This window comes from Argentina anserina, chromosome 2, assembly GCF_933775445.1.
Source record: "Argentina anserina chromosome 2, drPotAnse1.1, whole genome shotgun sequence".
Taxonomy (NCBI): Eukaryota; Viridiplantae; Streptophyta; class Magnoliopsida; order Rosales; family Rosaceae; genus Argentina; species Argentina anserina.
The window spans coordinates 4,324,101-4,340,948 of NC_065873.1; the positions used below are offsets into that span (position 1 = coordinate 4,324,101).

The 16,848-nt window shown below is 41.1% G+C and overlaps 1 protein-coding gene across 1 annotated transcript; it reads right to left on the bottom strand.

Moving 5' to 3' along the window:
• Positions 1–426: 426 nt before the first annotated feature.
• On the bottom strand, positions 427–6,003 carry LOC126784433 (CDPK-related kinase 5-like). The gene is made up of 11 exons (XM_050509895.1): positions 5,251–6,003; positions 3,679–3,809; positions 3,423–3,464; positions 3,212–3,320; positions 2,567–2,645; positions 2,183–2,479; positions 1,982–2,094; positions 1,567–1,674; positions 1,385–1,447; positions 1,103–1,270; positions 427–917 (listed from the first exon to the last, which is right to left on the bottom strand). The coding sequence occupies exons 1-11, from the start codon at positions 5,812–5,814 to the stop codon at positions 777–779; spliced, it is 1,815 nt and encodes a 604-aa protein (XP_050365852.1). The 5' UTR covers positions 5,815–6,003; the 3' UTR covers positions 427–776.
• Between the last annotated feature and the right edge of the window lie 10,845 nt (positions 6,004–16,848).

Consider the following 16,848-nt stretch of genomic DNA (forward strand, 5'->3'; position numbering starts at 1 on the left):
TATTGACTAGAAGTTTGAACTGGAACTTGTTGAATTGATGAGAAATTGAAGGGCCTCTATAATAGGGCTTGTTTTTCCTGTCCAAATTACAACAGGAAAATTAGTAGGATTAGAAAAAATCTCTTCAGTACATAAAAGGTACGATTAAGTTAATCCAAAAAGGAGAAGAGAAACCTCGTTTGGGTCATCAACTTTGATAACAGATTTCACAGGGAAGCGGTTGAAATCAGGCGTAAATCATGAGTTCAAATAAAATGTAAAATCTTGCTCTGAGAATAAGCTAAACTCAATAACCTTGACAAATAATCTACTTAAAAATTAGAGAGATCATATGATACCAAACCAGGCTAACCCCATATAGCAGTTTCATGTCAATTGACATATAAGTTGAAGCAACGTAGGACTTTGTTTTGATCTTAGCCATAATTTAGAACTCTGATATTGCAGACCACGATTTAACGTATACAAGGCAGCAACGTTAAACAAGTGAAGAATAAATATGTAATTGCCCATTTAGGCAAACTAACTACAGCTTTACACTCAAGATCCAGGCAACATTCAAACCAGTAACCAAGCTTGTACGGGCAGTGTCGGGGGTACTTCTAATATTGATGAATTGCTTACTCCAATTCACTGGGTGTTGCAAAAGCCGGTTGAAATGGACCATCTTGAAAGACCTCCAGATCTCGAAAATCAACCATTTGGTGCACCAAGTTTATGCAACACATGCTCATTCCATTTGGCTAAAACGCATATATAAATACTACTGCATATCTTCACTGAGCCTTCACAAATGTCCGGCTGGACACACCATGCAATAACTTTACAAACCCAAGGAAGCTTAATTTCCCATCAGTGTGCCTAATCCAGTCATGGAGAACCACATGTAATGGAATGGAGGGACCAAGTCCAAGTTCCTGAATAGAGGTCGCAGAAAGTGTTACTAGTCGTCAGATAACCAAGCCTTGTATATCTTTTATATTTAATCTAGAGGTCAGAATTATAACTAATCTGTGTTTGTCATTTTTGGTTAAAATTGGGATTCAAGTTCATAATTTAATGTAGTCTGACTGCAAAATGTAACAAAGAACAATCAACTTACTGAAGCAAGTTCTTCAATGACAATTGCCCTGTTTCCATCCTTCTCAAAAAGTTCATATGCACATCGAGCATGTTGCTCCCAATGATCAAGTGCCTCAAGCTGATGTACACTCAGCGCAGCTGCACAGAACTCCTCAAAATCCATTCTTCTGTAATGAAGTGCATTTAGCTGTCATGGAAGATTATTAATCAGTCAGAACCTATGTAACATATATAAGTGCATAACTATTGCAAAAATCATGAACATCAAAGGAAAATTAACAAAGAAGTTATAGCTTACTACCGATGCAATAAGATCAGGAATCCGAGACTCCTTCATTGCATCTGTAGCATTTTTCATTAGAGCCTGTGCAAAGACAAAACCAAAAGAAAACTTGGCACATCAATTTATCTCATCTAAGTTTTTGTGTATATAAATAATGTGTCTACAGAGAGAGAGAGAGAGAGAGAGAGAGAGAGACCAACCATTCTAATATTGTCAAGAGTGATAGTCCCATTCTTGTTTGGTACTAATAATGCAAACTGCTCCTTCAGATAATAGAGTTCATCCACAGTCAATGTCTTAGACAACGCCTGACACATTTACGTAAATGAATACTAAGAGATTGTTAAATTGCAAAGGTCTCGAATATATAAATATGCAAAGAAAAAACAAATAATATGTGAAATTGCAAAAATGGAAACATATTTAAAAAGGAAGTTCGAGGAAGCCATTTTCCCAGATAATAGTTAAGAAAAAAAGTGAAATTTTTTTTTAGAACTTTAGAGTGATAGGGAAACCGACAAAATTTGTGCTATAGAAATTTCTTTAGGACCAAAAGAACTGATCGGAACAACATAAAGTCTCGCTTCTTTTATGAGTGAAAAAACATATACACACCCTTAAAGCAGCCTTTCGAAGGGATGACGATCGCATGTACATCTTCATGAGTCTAAATATTAAGATATCAAGGGGCATTTTTACATCATTATAATTCCTCATCCAAGGATGACCTGCCAACAAAAGATTACGGCCAGTGACTAAGGGGCTCCATACAATATAGCAGAAACTGAAAACATCAGAGAGAAATGGAGTACTCACTTAATGCTTGAGCAGCTGTCATCCGCTTCCGAGGGTCCTTATTTAATAACCGTTTGACGAAGTCCTTCGCTTCAAGAGATAATGAAGGCCAAGGTGCTTCATCAAAACTGGGATCAGCTTTCAAGACCGCTCGAAAAATTCCAGACTCTGTCCGAGCCCAAAATGGCCGACTACCACATAAGAGAATATATGCTATTACACCTATACTCCATACATCAGCCTCCGAACTATAAGATCTATGTAGAACCTCAGGAGCCACGTAGTATGCACTTCCAACAATATCATTAAGCCTCTCATCTGTAAGCCAGAATGAGTGTCAAAATCTCATCCATAGTATGAAGAAATTGATAACAAAAGCAATCGTGTCATTAAGAAAGAACAGACCTGGTTTGGCAAAATCTGATAAGCCAAAGTCAATGGCTTTCAATGGCGAACTCTCATCCTTAGCAGTATACAAAAAGTTCTGAAAATAAAGGAACAAGAGAATTAGTTTAATATATAGAGAACAGGACGCAAAAGCATAGCTGCCATGATAAAAAAAGCCAGAAACATATTGACGAAGGACAGTCGGGTGTAAGAAAATCTTTGTCAACAGAAAACAATGTCATGTAGCCTGTTATGATGTTCCATAACCCTCATTTTCTTGTCTAGTTTGTAGAAACGAACATCTAAGGGGAAACTACCATTTGAACATTTTAGTTTAAGTTCACCTAAAAGGTGGGGGGAAATTACAAAACTTTAGAACTACAGAGAAATGATGTCAGAAACCAGTTAACTTAAGATACAAACTCATTACTTTGAGACCAACTTAAAATCGACTGTGATGATTGCAAGTATTCAAACGTACTCATTCCTCTAGATGAAAATTTCAGAATAGGTGATAGACCTACTTGGAATAATGTTTAATTTCAGTCCACACTATACAAATATCGATCATGTACAAGTACAATAATTTTAAACAGTTTTTAGGTAACTATAATAAAGGCATGTTATCTACTAATTATATACAAAGGAAAAGAAAAGTTCCACCTCTGGCTTAAGATCGCGGTGCACCACACCCTGAAGATGACAAAATGCAACAACGTTCAGTATTTGAACCATGACAGTCTTTGCATCATCTTCAGAGTATTTTCCGCCCCTTAAGAAGTAATAGAACATACAATAATTAGTGGTTATTCACAACATCTGGAAGTTCCAATGAAGATTTTTAATATCTACATATTTAAAATCTAAAGCATACCTTGAAAGTATTCTATCCAAAAGTTCCCCACCTTCACACAACCTGCAATGCAAAGTTGCATAGCATAATGTTAGAGATGAGTTAATGTAGAATGAAATATACAAACCAGTATTATACCACACCCATGATAATCAATAGACGGAAATCTTATGACGTATTGAGAATGATATGACTTTGAAGTGTGCTGAATAATTATAATTTGTGCAAACGCACGATAAAATGTTCTTTTAAAAGGGAAGTCAACTAATAAGCTTACTCCATTACTATGTAGACATTATCACTATCTTCAAATGCATCATAGAACTGAACAAGATTTGTATGTCCAGTCAAGGCACGCAATATTTTGACCTCCCTTCTTACATCCTCAATTGCGATAGCAGTTGTCATCTGACAATAAAATATACATTATCAAACAAAATTAACAGAACCGCAGTCAAAATAGCAGAAAATGCATTAAATTCACATACAAAGAACAAAAGAAACGAAAAATAACAACCGTATTGTATAGCATTATGTTGCAACGATGTTTTACTTCATACATGTAATGAGTTCATATCTCAATGTATCACAGACCCTCTCTGTATACTTTATCAGGTGCCTCATAAATCAAATTTAACCTCAACAACTTACTTGAAGCAAAAGAGATTTATGAGTTGATAAATTCCAATATTCAATTAGCCCGGGTTTTGGAACATTTCTCTTGCTCTGACTTCACATTGGTCAAAGGGGTAGATTTGTACTAATCAATCTTCAAATGTACTAGTCATTATCTTTTATAAGTTAGGTAGGTCTTGGCATTTGATACATGATTTCAATCATCCTACTCCTTTGATATTGGTTACACACTTAGATCTTGATTCAAGGAACTATATTAGGAATTGTTCATACAACTCCTATTACCGGTAAGCCACTTCCATCTTGCAGGATCATAAGAATAAGAAAAATCATACGATATTAAGTACATTGTTTTTTTCCTCTTGGAATAAGCATCAGAACACCTACTGCGGCTTGTAGTAGTGAAACAGGTCCCACCAATGGTTTTGGCCAGTTTTAGATGGCTGTATGCTTGGAGAGTTGCTGGCCATAATCCGAATGGCCATGCATATGATCTAATCGAATTGTATGGCCCTGTCAAGGCCAATACCACAGTAAGAACCATGACTTTTTATCAATGATTTGGCCCACTCACAACCATTGGACTGCATTTTCTGTTTATCCTTTAGAAAAAACTTTGTTATATGAAGAAGCCATTAAAGAAGCGTTTGTTCCTATCCCCATTTCCATGGAATTCAACCAATCACAAAAAAATACAGACTGTTAAGAGAAAACTGCCTTTCAGACCATAATGTGATTGAGAACAAAACATCCAAAGTTTAGTTTGGACAAATCGCGATGTTAACCATTCAGGTGGATCAAGTAAGCCAATAGGGTCGATACCTATCATTGACAGAGAGAAAAGGCAACAAACCGACAAGTTGGTCGCTTTAGGCCTCGCTCACTCATTGTTCCGGTACGCAGAGTTGTATACATCTTAAATTAATGCCTAATGTTCCCACATCCGGAAAGACTCCAAGAGAGTCCATTCATCTACAACACATGACAACATCTTCCAAAGATCTTCGGCCTAATCTAATACTAATCGCCTCAAATTTAACACTAAACCCAGGTTAGTTTCTAATCAACAACCCGCCATTGTAACAAAGAAAAGGCTCAAATGCAGCAAAAAGAACAAAACTTTATTCAAAAAATGAAGCAAATAAGAGCATTGGAATCCAACCCTGAAGCTAAAACAGAGAGGGAAGGAGATAAAGGTAATTAAAGCACCAACCTTTGCTTTAGGGATGACTTTGACAGCTACCTGCTGGCCCTTAAACTCACCCTTTTTGAAGACAGCAGAGCAAGTATACCCAAAATGCCCCCGCCCCACTTCATCCCCTACCTCCAATCTGCTAGTTAACTCTTTAGAGAACCCAAACCTCTTATCCAGATCAACTCCATCCTCATCTTCACAGTCTTCCGGTATCGCCACCGAAGCCGACGCCTTTTTCCCGAGCCGCCGCGCCAGCACGGCCTTAATGTGCTTCGCCGGCGACGGCGGCGGGAAGGGTCGCCGGAAAAAGCGGCTGGGAGTGGAGGCGCCGCTCTTGGTCTTGGTAGCGGTGGCCGGAGACTTCTTGAGGTAGTGGGCGGGGCTGGGGGAGTAGAAAGGGAAGAAGGGGGACTGGGAGTGGGAGTGGGAGTGGCGGTGGGCGGAGACGGCGTCGTCTTTGGAGGAGTGGTGGGGGGTTAGGGAGGGGAGGGATTTGGGGGTTTGGGGAGGGTCAGATTGGTCATTTGGGTCTCTGGAGGCGTAGGGGTTTGGTTTTGGTGGTTTGGAGGTGCAGGTTCCCATGAGTTGAAAGGTGGAAGCTTTTTTTCTTCTGGGTTGTTTTGAGGAGGAAATGGAGAATGGTGAGGGAGAGGGTGTAGGGTTTGGGGAGTGCAAGTGGGTGAGAGTGTGTTGTTGTTTGTTGCTTCAATTTCCTGTTTGTCTTTGAGAGAGACAGAGGAGAAGAGAGAGTGGTGGAGCTGGTGGAGTAAATAGGGAAGGGTGGGGGAGGTGTAAATATGAGAGAGAGAGAGAGAGAGAGAGTGTGTGTGTGTGTGTGTGTATGTGGATTTGTTGGGGGGAAGAAAGGGAGAGATAGAGAGGGAAAGGGGAGAGTGATGACTGAAAGTGTGATCTCTAGATTAATGTCGGGGGGGATGATATGATGATGATCTCACGGTCCACGTGTCAGAATATGATGAATTCTGCCAATTTTGTTGAAGTTGGGTTTGTGAGAAGGTTGGGGGAAAATGGATGACGGGTCTTTGCGCCATTTATGCCATAACATTGCCCATTGGTTTCATAATGCTTTATCACCTTCTAAATTTGGGTTCATATTCTAAAAATGCATTAAAAAGATCGTGTAACTTTTACTTAATAAGATTTTTTTTCAGAATAACTAATATTTTCTTGAATCCACGAAGTGTGATAAGAATTTGAGATCTCTAACAATTCTTATGATTACGTAAATAAAAAGATAGGACATTTGGTGTAAAAAGAAAGAAGATAACTCTAATGCAATCTAACTTTCACTTCAAAACAAACATAAATTCTATAATTATATATACACCTTATTCGAAGTCTATTGTAAATGAAATCCATATCTCTATAAATCTTATGCAATATATCGATATCTGAAAATTGACTGGCATCGATACAATTGCAAGATCCAATTGACACCAATGAAATCGATGCATTATTTCAATAAAATAAAAATTGGTCTGAGTTGCTACACGATACCTATTCATGTCCAAAATACAAGTTCTTAGACAAACGTACATTCCACTAGTTGATCATTAAGCTAAACGTATGACCCCCAAGCTGCCAAGTTCGACTATGCCACTCTTGAGAACAACAACCTAATTTGAAGCCAACACACATTTTTCGATAGTGTGCAATGTCCACTTCATTCATTCATTCGACATAAATCAAGACACGTGAACTACCACAATATAATCCAATTAACCTCTTGATGTTGAACGAAAACCTAATAAAAACTCTGCTAATTTTTTTTATGAAATAAAAGTAATTAGACAAGGGAGCCCTGAGCACATCCGTGGTTATGATCCAGGAAAAACTCGAAGAAGCAACCCATCAAGTCAACAATTACTGAGGATGGTAGGGCTGGAACCGATACGGTCCAGTTCGGGATTCGGTCGATATTATCGATTTATTCGGTTTCAATTTTCGGTTTGGGATTATAAATTTGAAACTGATACCGAATTAAACTCGTACATATTGATTCGGGATGAGTTCGGTTCGGTAAAATTATACACTTTTGCATGTATTTCTCTATTTATAACTATTAGCTAATCTAAATTAATATTATAAGTCTTTAAAAATACAATGTAGACCTAAAAAGCTAAAGAAAACATCACATCATAGATTTAATATATTTTATACATTCGGTACGAATTATACATATACCGAACCGAACCGTTTATAAAAGTGTCGGTATTAAATTTAGTACCAGACGAAAAAAAATTTACCGATTCGTCCCGACCCGTCAGTATTCAGTACGGGACGGTCAGTTTCGGCACCAACTCTCACCCATAGAAAATGATATATGGGCTAAGAGAGTTGTAGCATAGAACTTCCCTTATTTTATCAAATATTATACTAAGTTGATATATGACTTCACCCAGCTATATTATATTAAAAATGATCAGTCCAAGCTAATATCTAATCCTAACTCCCTCCCTGCATCAAGTTCTATTAATCCACACACCATTACATAGGATACCGAATCTCACTATCACAGATCAAATAGTGAACTCAAATTACATAAAATTTGCTTTCAAATTGATTTTGTTTGTGGAACAAAATTAACTAAAATTATTGAGAAGGGGGACTCCACATGCCTACGATTATTTAATTTGGGAACAATATTGTTAAGTACACAATATGATTCTTGTGAGTTTTATTGTTAATTTTTTGGTCAGAAGGAGTTGATGTGACGGATTATCTACTCGAATGATTAACTAAAACTAGAACACGGATCTTCATGTGCAAATTAAAATGCAAATCTAGTATTATCTAATCTAATGAATTATCACCATGCACCAATTCATGCACGTACCTTGATTTCAAAATTAAGATGGTCTTGATTCGAAATTCTGCTCCATACCTTCGATAATTGTTTTCTTAATTATACTTGATAAAAATTGAATAATACCCGAACTTAATTTAACTTGAGACATCTCTAGCTTTGCGCCATCTGAGCTAACTCTAAAAAAGCTATAGCCTTTGAACAACAATGTGTTAACAATTGCAAACAATTTACAATTGTCAATAAAGTTCAAAGCCATTGTCATTTTCTAGCTAAACATCAAAAGGTACTCAATTGGTGGTTGGTACCAAACTATTATCATATGATTGCTACGTATAAAATCCAGTCAAAACAGTTGTAATCCACGATTACAAATCCCGATTTCACTTTTGGATACTATATAAATCTGACACAATACCCTTTTTTAGCGTTATTTGTAAATTAAAGCAAGTACTTTGTTAATGCAAATTGGCAAGAAATTTTAATTCAAAATCATATCCTTAAGTAACGCAAGTCTTAATATATTCGTAATTATGTGGTTAATTTAAAAATAGAAGCGCAATTATTGAGAAATGAATACGGGAAACAGGGAAGCACAGAGAGTAGTACAAATGAGAAGTGGTAAAAAAGGATCGTATCCCCATTCTTTAGTCAGCCAATTTCTCTTAGTTCTATGTAATTTTAGATCTTTAATTCTTTGTTGTTGGGTCAGAAGATTACAACTGAGATTTTAGAGAGATCGACAAAGTTCAAACAAAGAACACAAACCAAACCAACCTGCTAATGTTGAAAATAACGTGACCAATTTTTTCACCCAAGGAAGACAAATGTAGTGAAGAAAACCAAGGACACTTGTTGTGAGTATCTAGGTATAAAATGGTACATTAAAAAAGTTATAAAATTAGGAAAACATGATTGTAATTTGTAAATGAGTTCTTTAGAGATCAACGTACTATTTGTGACAATTTATTTTGAAAAAAAAAAACTCTTCTTGATCGTGAATAAGTTGATGAAATCTTGCATTAGCCGCTGTCCACTGAGCTACTCTACTCGTACGTTCGCTTGCTTGTGGTTTGATCAAAGTTGGTTAATGGTTTGACAACGACTTTTGTCCACATTGATTGGCATGATGTTGCCTAATACCATATCCTCCTATTGTCCCAGTTTCGGGATAGTGAATCCTCCTAGTTTTCCATTCTCGAAGATTTTGATTTTTGGTCATGCCTATCTTGTAAGTTACAACGTTTTTTTGTTAACGCTTTTGTTTGTGTTTGGCTGTAAGAAGATCGACTATAGTTATCACTATTTTTTTTCTTTAATTGTGGCCCAAGTTGGAATCAATTACTTTTTTTCGATAACTAGTTGGAATCAATTACTTACAATTCAAGACTACAACCACATTTTTGCTGTTGAGCTTTTGTTATTCCTATCTCTCATATAGTGATTGAACTTTCCATTCAAAAAGTGGAGAAGCTAAAGCAGTCCAAAGAATGATGGCTGTGAGTCCTTTGTGACTGTGATTCTATTTGGGTGGTTTGTGCTATTTCTTTGTAATTGACACCGCTAAAGAGGGTTCCAAAGCCTCTCGTAAAAATTCCCACTTTCCTTTATTCTTCAAATTCCACAAGCTTTGTTGTTTCTTAAAGGGTCCTCAAAATTATTCGTTCCCCAAGTCCAAGCGACTTTGAAATTCCTTGCCCTCCATTATCCTTATGTTATGGTACTTCAATGAGTCGGTTTCCCACTATAAGTCATTGTAAGGGAATAAACAGGCTTTCTTTCTCATCAAGATGTTTTTGGCACACGACATTTCACCTCTATAAACCTAAATGCTATAAAATTCATGAAGCACATTTTACAGTACTCATAATTTCCAGTGTTTGATCAAAGCAAGCAAAAAGGGTTTATTGCATACATCCACTGGATGCTTATTATACATCAACTTATTATAAACCATGTACTTGTCTAATACAAATGGCTTTCATCATATGAATGATCGAGGAAGTGTATCATGAGAAAATACTATCATATGGTATGCTGAAACACTTCTTTTACGCCTTAACATCTTTTTTGCTATCTTGAAGACTTGAAGTGATTTATCATAGTAATCTTTTCATGTATTTCTTTTGGTCAAATGCCAAATTTTGAAACTTCAATTCATGTCTCTAAATATAAAAATTGATGGGACATTATTGCCTCACTTTTGTGATGAAGTAAATGGGTGAGGCCGTGAGCAGAGGTTGGGAAAATCCCCAAAGAATCCAAAACCTGCAGCTAACTTGCAGTTTTAATTTACCTTCGAATTCTGGAACAAAGCGCGTCGCTGGTGACCATCGATGTTGATATGAGATTAGCTTTGCAGTTCTGAGTTTCTGACCTATCCGCAGCCTTACCCCATAAACATAAAAGACCCACCCAACTGATAGTGATCAACGATCGTTGAAGTTAAAGAGAGAATCATATGCTGTGATACAGTGATACTCAACCCCCTTTGTGAAAGTGAAAGCAACCACTACCATGAATACCCACATACCATTATAACTTAAGCTTCACTCCCTACTCTCCTTCTGATGCCATATCACTAAGCCAGCTCTCCATCGTATGTACCTAAAGAGTTGGCCGAGTGATTCAGAGATTAAACACTTGATTGAGTGTCAACACGCCTTACTCTGAGGGTGTTTGAGGATAGGTTGCCTATTGTCACATCCCGCCAAACTTAAGCAAAATTTTACCTTGAGCATTCTAGGCGGGTCCGGAATATGGTGGAACCCTTTGGAAGAACCTAGAAGATGTTAGAAGTCTCAAGAAGCCTTGGGACATTTCCGGAAATCTCTAGAACCTTGGAGAGGCTAGTGGAACTAGACTATTCAAGAATCCTCTAGAACACTCAAGGATAATCTCAAAGTCTTATAGATTTGGATAGACTTAAGGAGAATTATCTAGAACTCTCTAGCCTTGTAGATTTGGATAGACTCAAGGAGAGTTATCTAGAATATACATAGTCCTAGAAGTATCTAGAACTTGTAAAGTAGGATGAGGAGGCCTATAAATAGCAAGGCACCCCTCTCATTTACATCATCAAGTAATCAAGCAAACTATCAAGCATACTTGTAAGTTCTCTCTTGTTCAATATAAGTTCTCTTTCGAGATATTCTTCTTTGCCTTTCAATTGTTCTAGCAGGGCATTTGCGAGAGTAAGGCTGACTTAGCATAAGGGAGCTGCTAAGGCCGCACGAGTTGCATAGCAAAAGAGTAAGCTCGTGACAGTTGGTATCAGAGCCGAAGTTCGATCAAGAGGCTAGCTCGACACAATGGCAAAGAACGGCAATCCTGTTGGTAGTGTTTCCGACGACACGCAAGAGAAGGGTCATGAAGAACTTGTCAACCCGACGGTTCCAAAGAAGGAACGAATGAAGGACATACTAGCTGCAATCGACTCACGACTAACCCAAGTGGAAGAGAGCGTGAGTGGCATGGGAGCCCAGGTGGAAGACTTGGAGGCAGAGGATGCCGCAATCCACACTGCGATCAAGGGCATGATGCTCAAGCTAGAGGAGTCCTTGCAAGGCGAGATAGACAAGGTTCGCGAGGAGTTCATGGGGGAACTCGCCCGGATGCGTAAAGTTCAAGAAAGGGAGCACAATAGCATGCTTGCACGCATGGAGGAGATGCAGGCAGATTCTGCACGCATGGAAGCTATGCAGGCAGACCTTGCCCTATGCAAGCGCGCACTAGCCGCGGGGGCTAGCACCAGCAGTAGCGTAGAGGCCAAGCGGATCGAGGCGCCAAAGCCAAAGAGCTTCGGAGGCATGCGCAACGCTCGAGAAGTAGACAACTTCTTATGGGGGCTAGATCAATACTTTGGGGCCGTAGGCATCATGGAGGAAGATGCCAAGATAAAGACCGCGTCTCTTTATCTCACCGACACCGCCATGTTATGGTGGAGGAGAAGGCGAGGAGATGTCGAAAGAGGTACGTGCACCATCTCTACCTTTGATGACTTTGTGAAAGAGCTTAAGAAGCAGTTTTATCCCGAGAATGCCGAGGATGAGGCAAGAGCTCGCTTGCGAAGGCTCAAGCACACCGGGCCAATTTGTGATTATGTTAGAGAATTCACTAACTTGGTGCTTGAGATTCCCGACCTATCCGACAAGGATGCTCTCTTCAACTTCATGGATGGTCTCCAATCATGGACCAAGACGGAGCTAAGGCGACGAGGAGTGCAAGACCTTGCTACCGCCATAGCCGTGGCCGAAAGCTTAGTTGATTTCTCAAGTCCAAGAGAGTCCACCAAGCCCAAGGAGAAGAGGAGCAGCTATGCCAAAGGTGGGGGAGACAAAATCCAACGCAAGGAGGAGCCCCGCCGTGAGAGCCACTCGGCAAGGTTCAAGGATAAAGGCAAGTCAAGAGACATGCGGAGCTCGGACAAGCCAAATGACAACAAGTGCTTCTTATGCGATGGTCCGCATTGGGCTAGACATTGCCCACAAAGGAGAGCACTAAGCGCGCTCTTGGGAAGTCATCAAGGCGAGAGTGAAGCCGAGGGTGGCAATGGAGGTGCACATTTGGGGTCTTTGCAGGTGCTTAATGCTATCCGCTCAACACCCAAGGTCCAAGCCAAAGGTTTGCTCTATACGGACATCACCATATGTGGGAAGCCAACAACGGCGATGCTCGACACGGGGGCAACTCACAACTTTATTTCCGTTGAAGAAGCACGCAAGCTTGGACTTAAGGCAACAAATGGAGGAGGTTCCATTAAGGCGGTTAACTCACCTGCCCGCCCAATATAAGGAGTAGTTCGAGGAGTCAAGACAAGCGTGGGAGCTTGGTGTGGGAACCTAGACTTCTCGATTGTACCGATGGATGACTACAAGGTAGTCTTGGGGTTGGAATTCCATGATCAAGTCAAGGCATTCCCGGTGCCATTCGCCAATAGCTTATGCATTATGGATGGCGAGAGGTCGTGTGTGGTGCCAACAACCCGAGGAGCAAAGCAAGACATCAAGGTCTTGTCGGCACTACAATTCAAGAAAGGCATCAAGAGGGAAGAGGAGAGCTACTTGGCCATCCTTAGTGAGTTTGATGATGAGGAGCCAAGGCCTCAAGATGACATGCCCAAGGAGGTAGCAGCAGTTCTTGAGGAGTTCAAGGATGTATCACCCGCGGAGCTGCCCAAGAGACTACCCCCAAGGAGAGAGATCGACCATGAGATAGAGTTGGAACCAGGGACCAAACCACCCGCCATGGGTGCATACCGCATGGCGCCACCGGAGTTAGCAGAACTAAGGAGGCAATTGAAGGAACTTTTGGACGCGGGGTTCATTAGACCTTCGAAAGCCCCATTCGGTGCCCCGGTATTGTTCCAAAAGAAGAAGGACGGATCTCTACGCATGTGCATTGACTATAGGGCGCTCAACAAGATCACGGTAAAGAACAAGTACCCTATCCCTCTCATTGCCGATCTCTTTGATCAATTGGGTCATGCACGCTACTTCTCAAAGTTAGACCTTCGTTCGGGGTACTACCAAGTGCGCATTGCGGAAGGGGATGAGCCAAAGACCGCATGCATCACAAGGTACGGTTCTTATGAATTCATGGTCATGCCATTTGGTCTAACTAATGCACCGGCGACATTTTGCACCTTGATGAACAAGTTATTCCACCCCTACTTGGATCGGTTTGTGGTCGTCTACTTGGACGACATAGTGGTATATAGCAAGACCATGCGGGAGCATGTGGAGCATTTGCGGGAAGTGCTCAATGTTTTGCGGGAAAACCAGCTATACGTCAAGATGGAGAAATGCTCATTCGCGAAGCCGGAAGTGTCGTTCTTAGGACACAAGATCAAGGACGGCAAGCTTATGATGGAGGATTGCAAAGTGCATTCCATCCAAGAATGGGAACCACCCACCAAGGTACATGACTTAAGATCTTTTCTTGGGCTAGTTAACTATTATCGCCGCTTTATCAAGGGATACTCGGCGAGGGCTGCACCATTAACTGACCTTCTCAAGAAGAACAAGGCATGGGAATGGACAACAAAGTGTCAAGAAGCCTTTGAAGACTTGAAGAAGGCAATATGCGAGGAGCCCGTACTTAGCCTACCGGATCACTCCAAGCCATACGAAGTGCACACCGATGCTTCCGACTTTGCCATCGGTGGAGTCCTCATGCAAGAAGGACATCCAATTGCTTATGAGAGTCGGAAGCTCAATGACACGGAGCGGCGCTACACCGTGCAAGAGAAAGAGATGACTGCCATCATCCATTGCCTTCGAGTGTGGCGACATTACTTGCTTGGGACCAAGTTCGTGATCATGACCGACAATGTAGCAACAAGCTTCTTCCAAACTCAAAAGAAGCTAAGTCCAAAGCAAGCAAGGTGGCAAGACTTCTTGGCGGAATTTGACTACACCATGGAGTACAAACCCGGGAAGGCGAACGTGGTAGCGGATGCACTAAGCCGCAAGACGGAGTTTGCAAGCATCTCGCAAGTCACTAGCCCATTGCTAAGCAAGATCAAGGAGGGACTAAGGGTAGACCCTCAAGCACAAAGCCTCATCACCTTAGTAAAAGAAGGCAAAACTCGGAGGTTTTGGCTAGACGACGACCTTCTCTATACAACAGGCCGCCGCATCTACGTACCAAAGTGGGGAAGCTTGCGAAGGGAGCTAATCAAGGAGTGTCATGATTCCAAATCGGCCGGCCACCCAGGTATGAAACGCACACTTGCCTTGCTAAAGTCCATGTATTATTGGCCAAGGATGCGGGACGGGGTCGAAGAGTATGTGCGGACTTGTCTAGTTTGCCAACAAGACAAGATAGTTCAGCAGCAGCCGGGGGGCTTGCTAGACCCTTTACCCATTCCCGAGAGACCATGGGAGAGTGTCTCTATGGACTTCATCACTTGCCTGCCGAAGTCCGAGCAGTTTGGGAGCATCATAGTGGTAGTGGACAGATTCAGCAAGTATGCAACCTTCATGGCCGCATCAGCCGACTGTACCGCGGAGGAGACAGCAAGGCTATTCCTACGCAATGTAGTCAAGCTTTGGGGAGTTCCAAAGAACATTGTCAGCGACAGAGACCCGCGCTTCACGGGGAGATTTTGGACGGAGCTATTCAAAATGTTGGGGTCAGATTTGAACTTTTCAACAAGCTTCCATCCACAAAGCGACGGTCAAACGGAACGCATCAATGCTCTCTTGGAGCTATACTTGCGGCACTATGTGAGTGCCAATCAAAAGGATTGGGCCAAGCTTCTAGATGTGGCGCAGTTTTCCTACAACCTGCAGCAAAGTGAGGCCACCAACAAAAGTCCTTTTGAGATCGTTTTGGGACAGCAGCCTACTACCCCTCTATCCATTGCCACTCACTATGAAGGGAAGAGCCCAGCCGCATTTAAGTTTGCCAAGTCATGGCACGAGCAAGCAGAGTTAGCTCGAGCGGCGTTGCACAAGGCTGCCAAGAGGATGAAGAAGTGGGCAGACAAGAAGAGGAGGCATGTCGAGTTCAAGGAAGGCGACCTTGTACTTGTGAAACTCTTGCCGCAACAGTTCAAGGCCTTTAGGAAGGTGCACAAGGGCTTGATCCGCAGGTATGAAGGACCGTTTGAGGTGATCAAGCGCATAGGCAAAGTTTCATACAAGCTCAAACTCCCGCCCAAGTTAAAGATACATCCGGTCTTCCACGTGAGTATGTTGAAGCCATACAATGAGGACGAGGAAGACCCATCAAGGGGTATATCGCATCGGGCACCAACGGCGGTAATCACCAACTTCGACAAGGAAGTCGATGAAGTGCTCGCAGATCGGGTCATTCGACGTCGAGGCGTACCAAGTTACAAAGAGTACCTCATCAAGTGGCGAGGTCTGCCCGATACGGAAGCAAGCTGGGAGTCCGAGGATACGCTTTGGCAGTTCAAGGACATGATCCAGCAATACAATGAAGCGCGATGAGGGCATCGCGGGATTCGGTGGGGGAGAATGTCACATCCCGCCAAACTTAAGCAAAATTTTACCTTGAGCATTCTAGGCGGGTCCGGAATATGGTGGAACCCTTTGGAAGAACCTAGAAGATGTTAGAAGTCTCAAGAAGCCTTGGGACATTTCCGGAAATCTCTAGAACCTTGGAGAGGCTAGTGGAACTAGACTATTCAAGAATCCTCTAGAACACTCAAGGATAATCTCAAAGTCTTATAGATTTGGATAGACTTAAGGAGAATTATCTAGAACTCTCTAGCCTTGTAGATTTGGATAGACTCAAGGAGAGTTATCTAGAATATACATAGTCCTAGAAGTATCTAGAACTTGTAAAGTAGGATGAGGAGGCCTATAAATAGCAAGGCACCCCTCTCATTTACATCATCAAGTAATCAAGCAAACTATCAAGCATACTTGTAAGTTCTCTCTTGTTCAATATAAGTTCTCTTTCGAGATATTCTTCTTTGCCTTTCAATTGTTCTAGCAGGGCATTTGCGAGAGTAAGACTGACTTAGCATAAGGGAGCTGCTAAGGCCGCACGAGTTGCATAGCAAAAGAGTAAGCTCGTGACATTATGTTAGATTGAGACCTATAGCTTGGCGCTATCATGGTTCTTGAGTGTAAACACTCATAAGTAGGTGGATTATATTATATATAATAAAAGGATTTTTCACTAATACATGCATATATCGCATGAGTATGGAAATATGATTATATAGTTGACTTGATGAGAAAATGAAATGAAGTGGATGTAAGTGATCGAAAATATTTACCTTTGAGCAAAAAAAACTGAACTATGGACCAGGA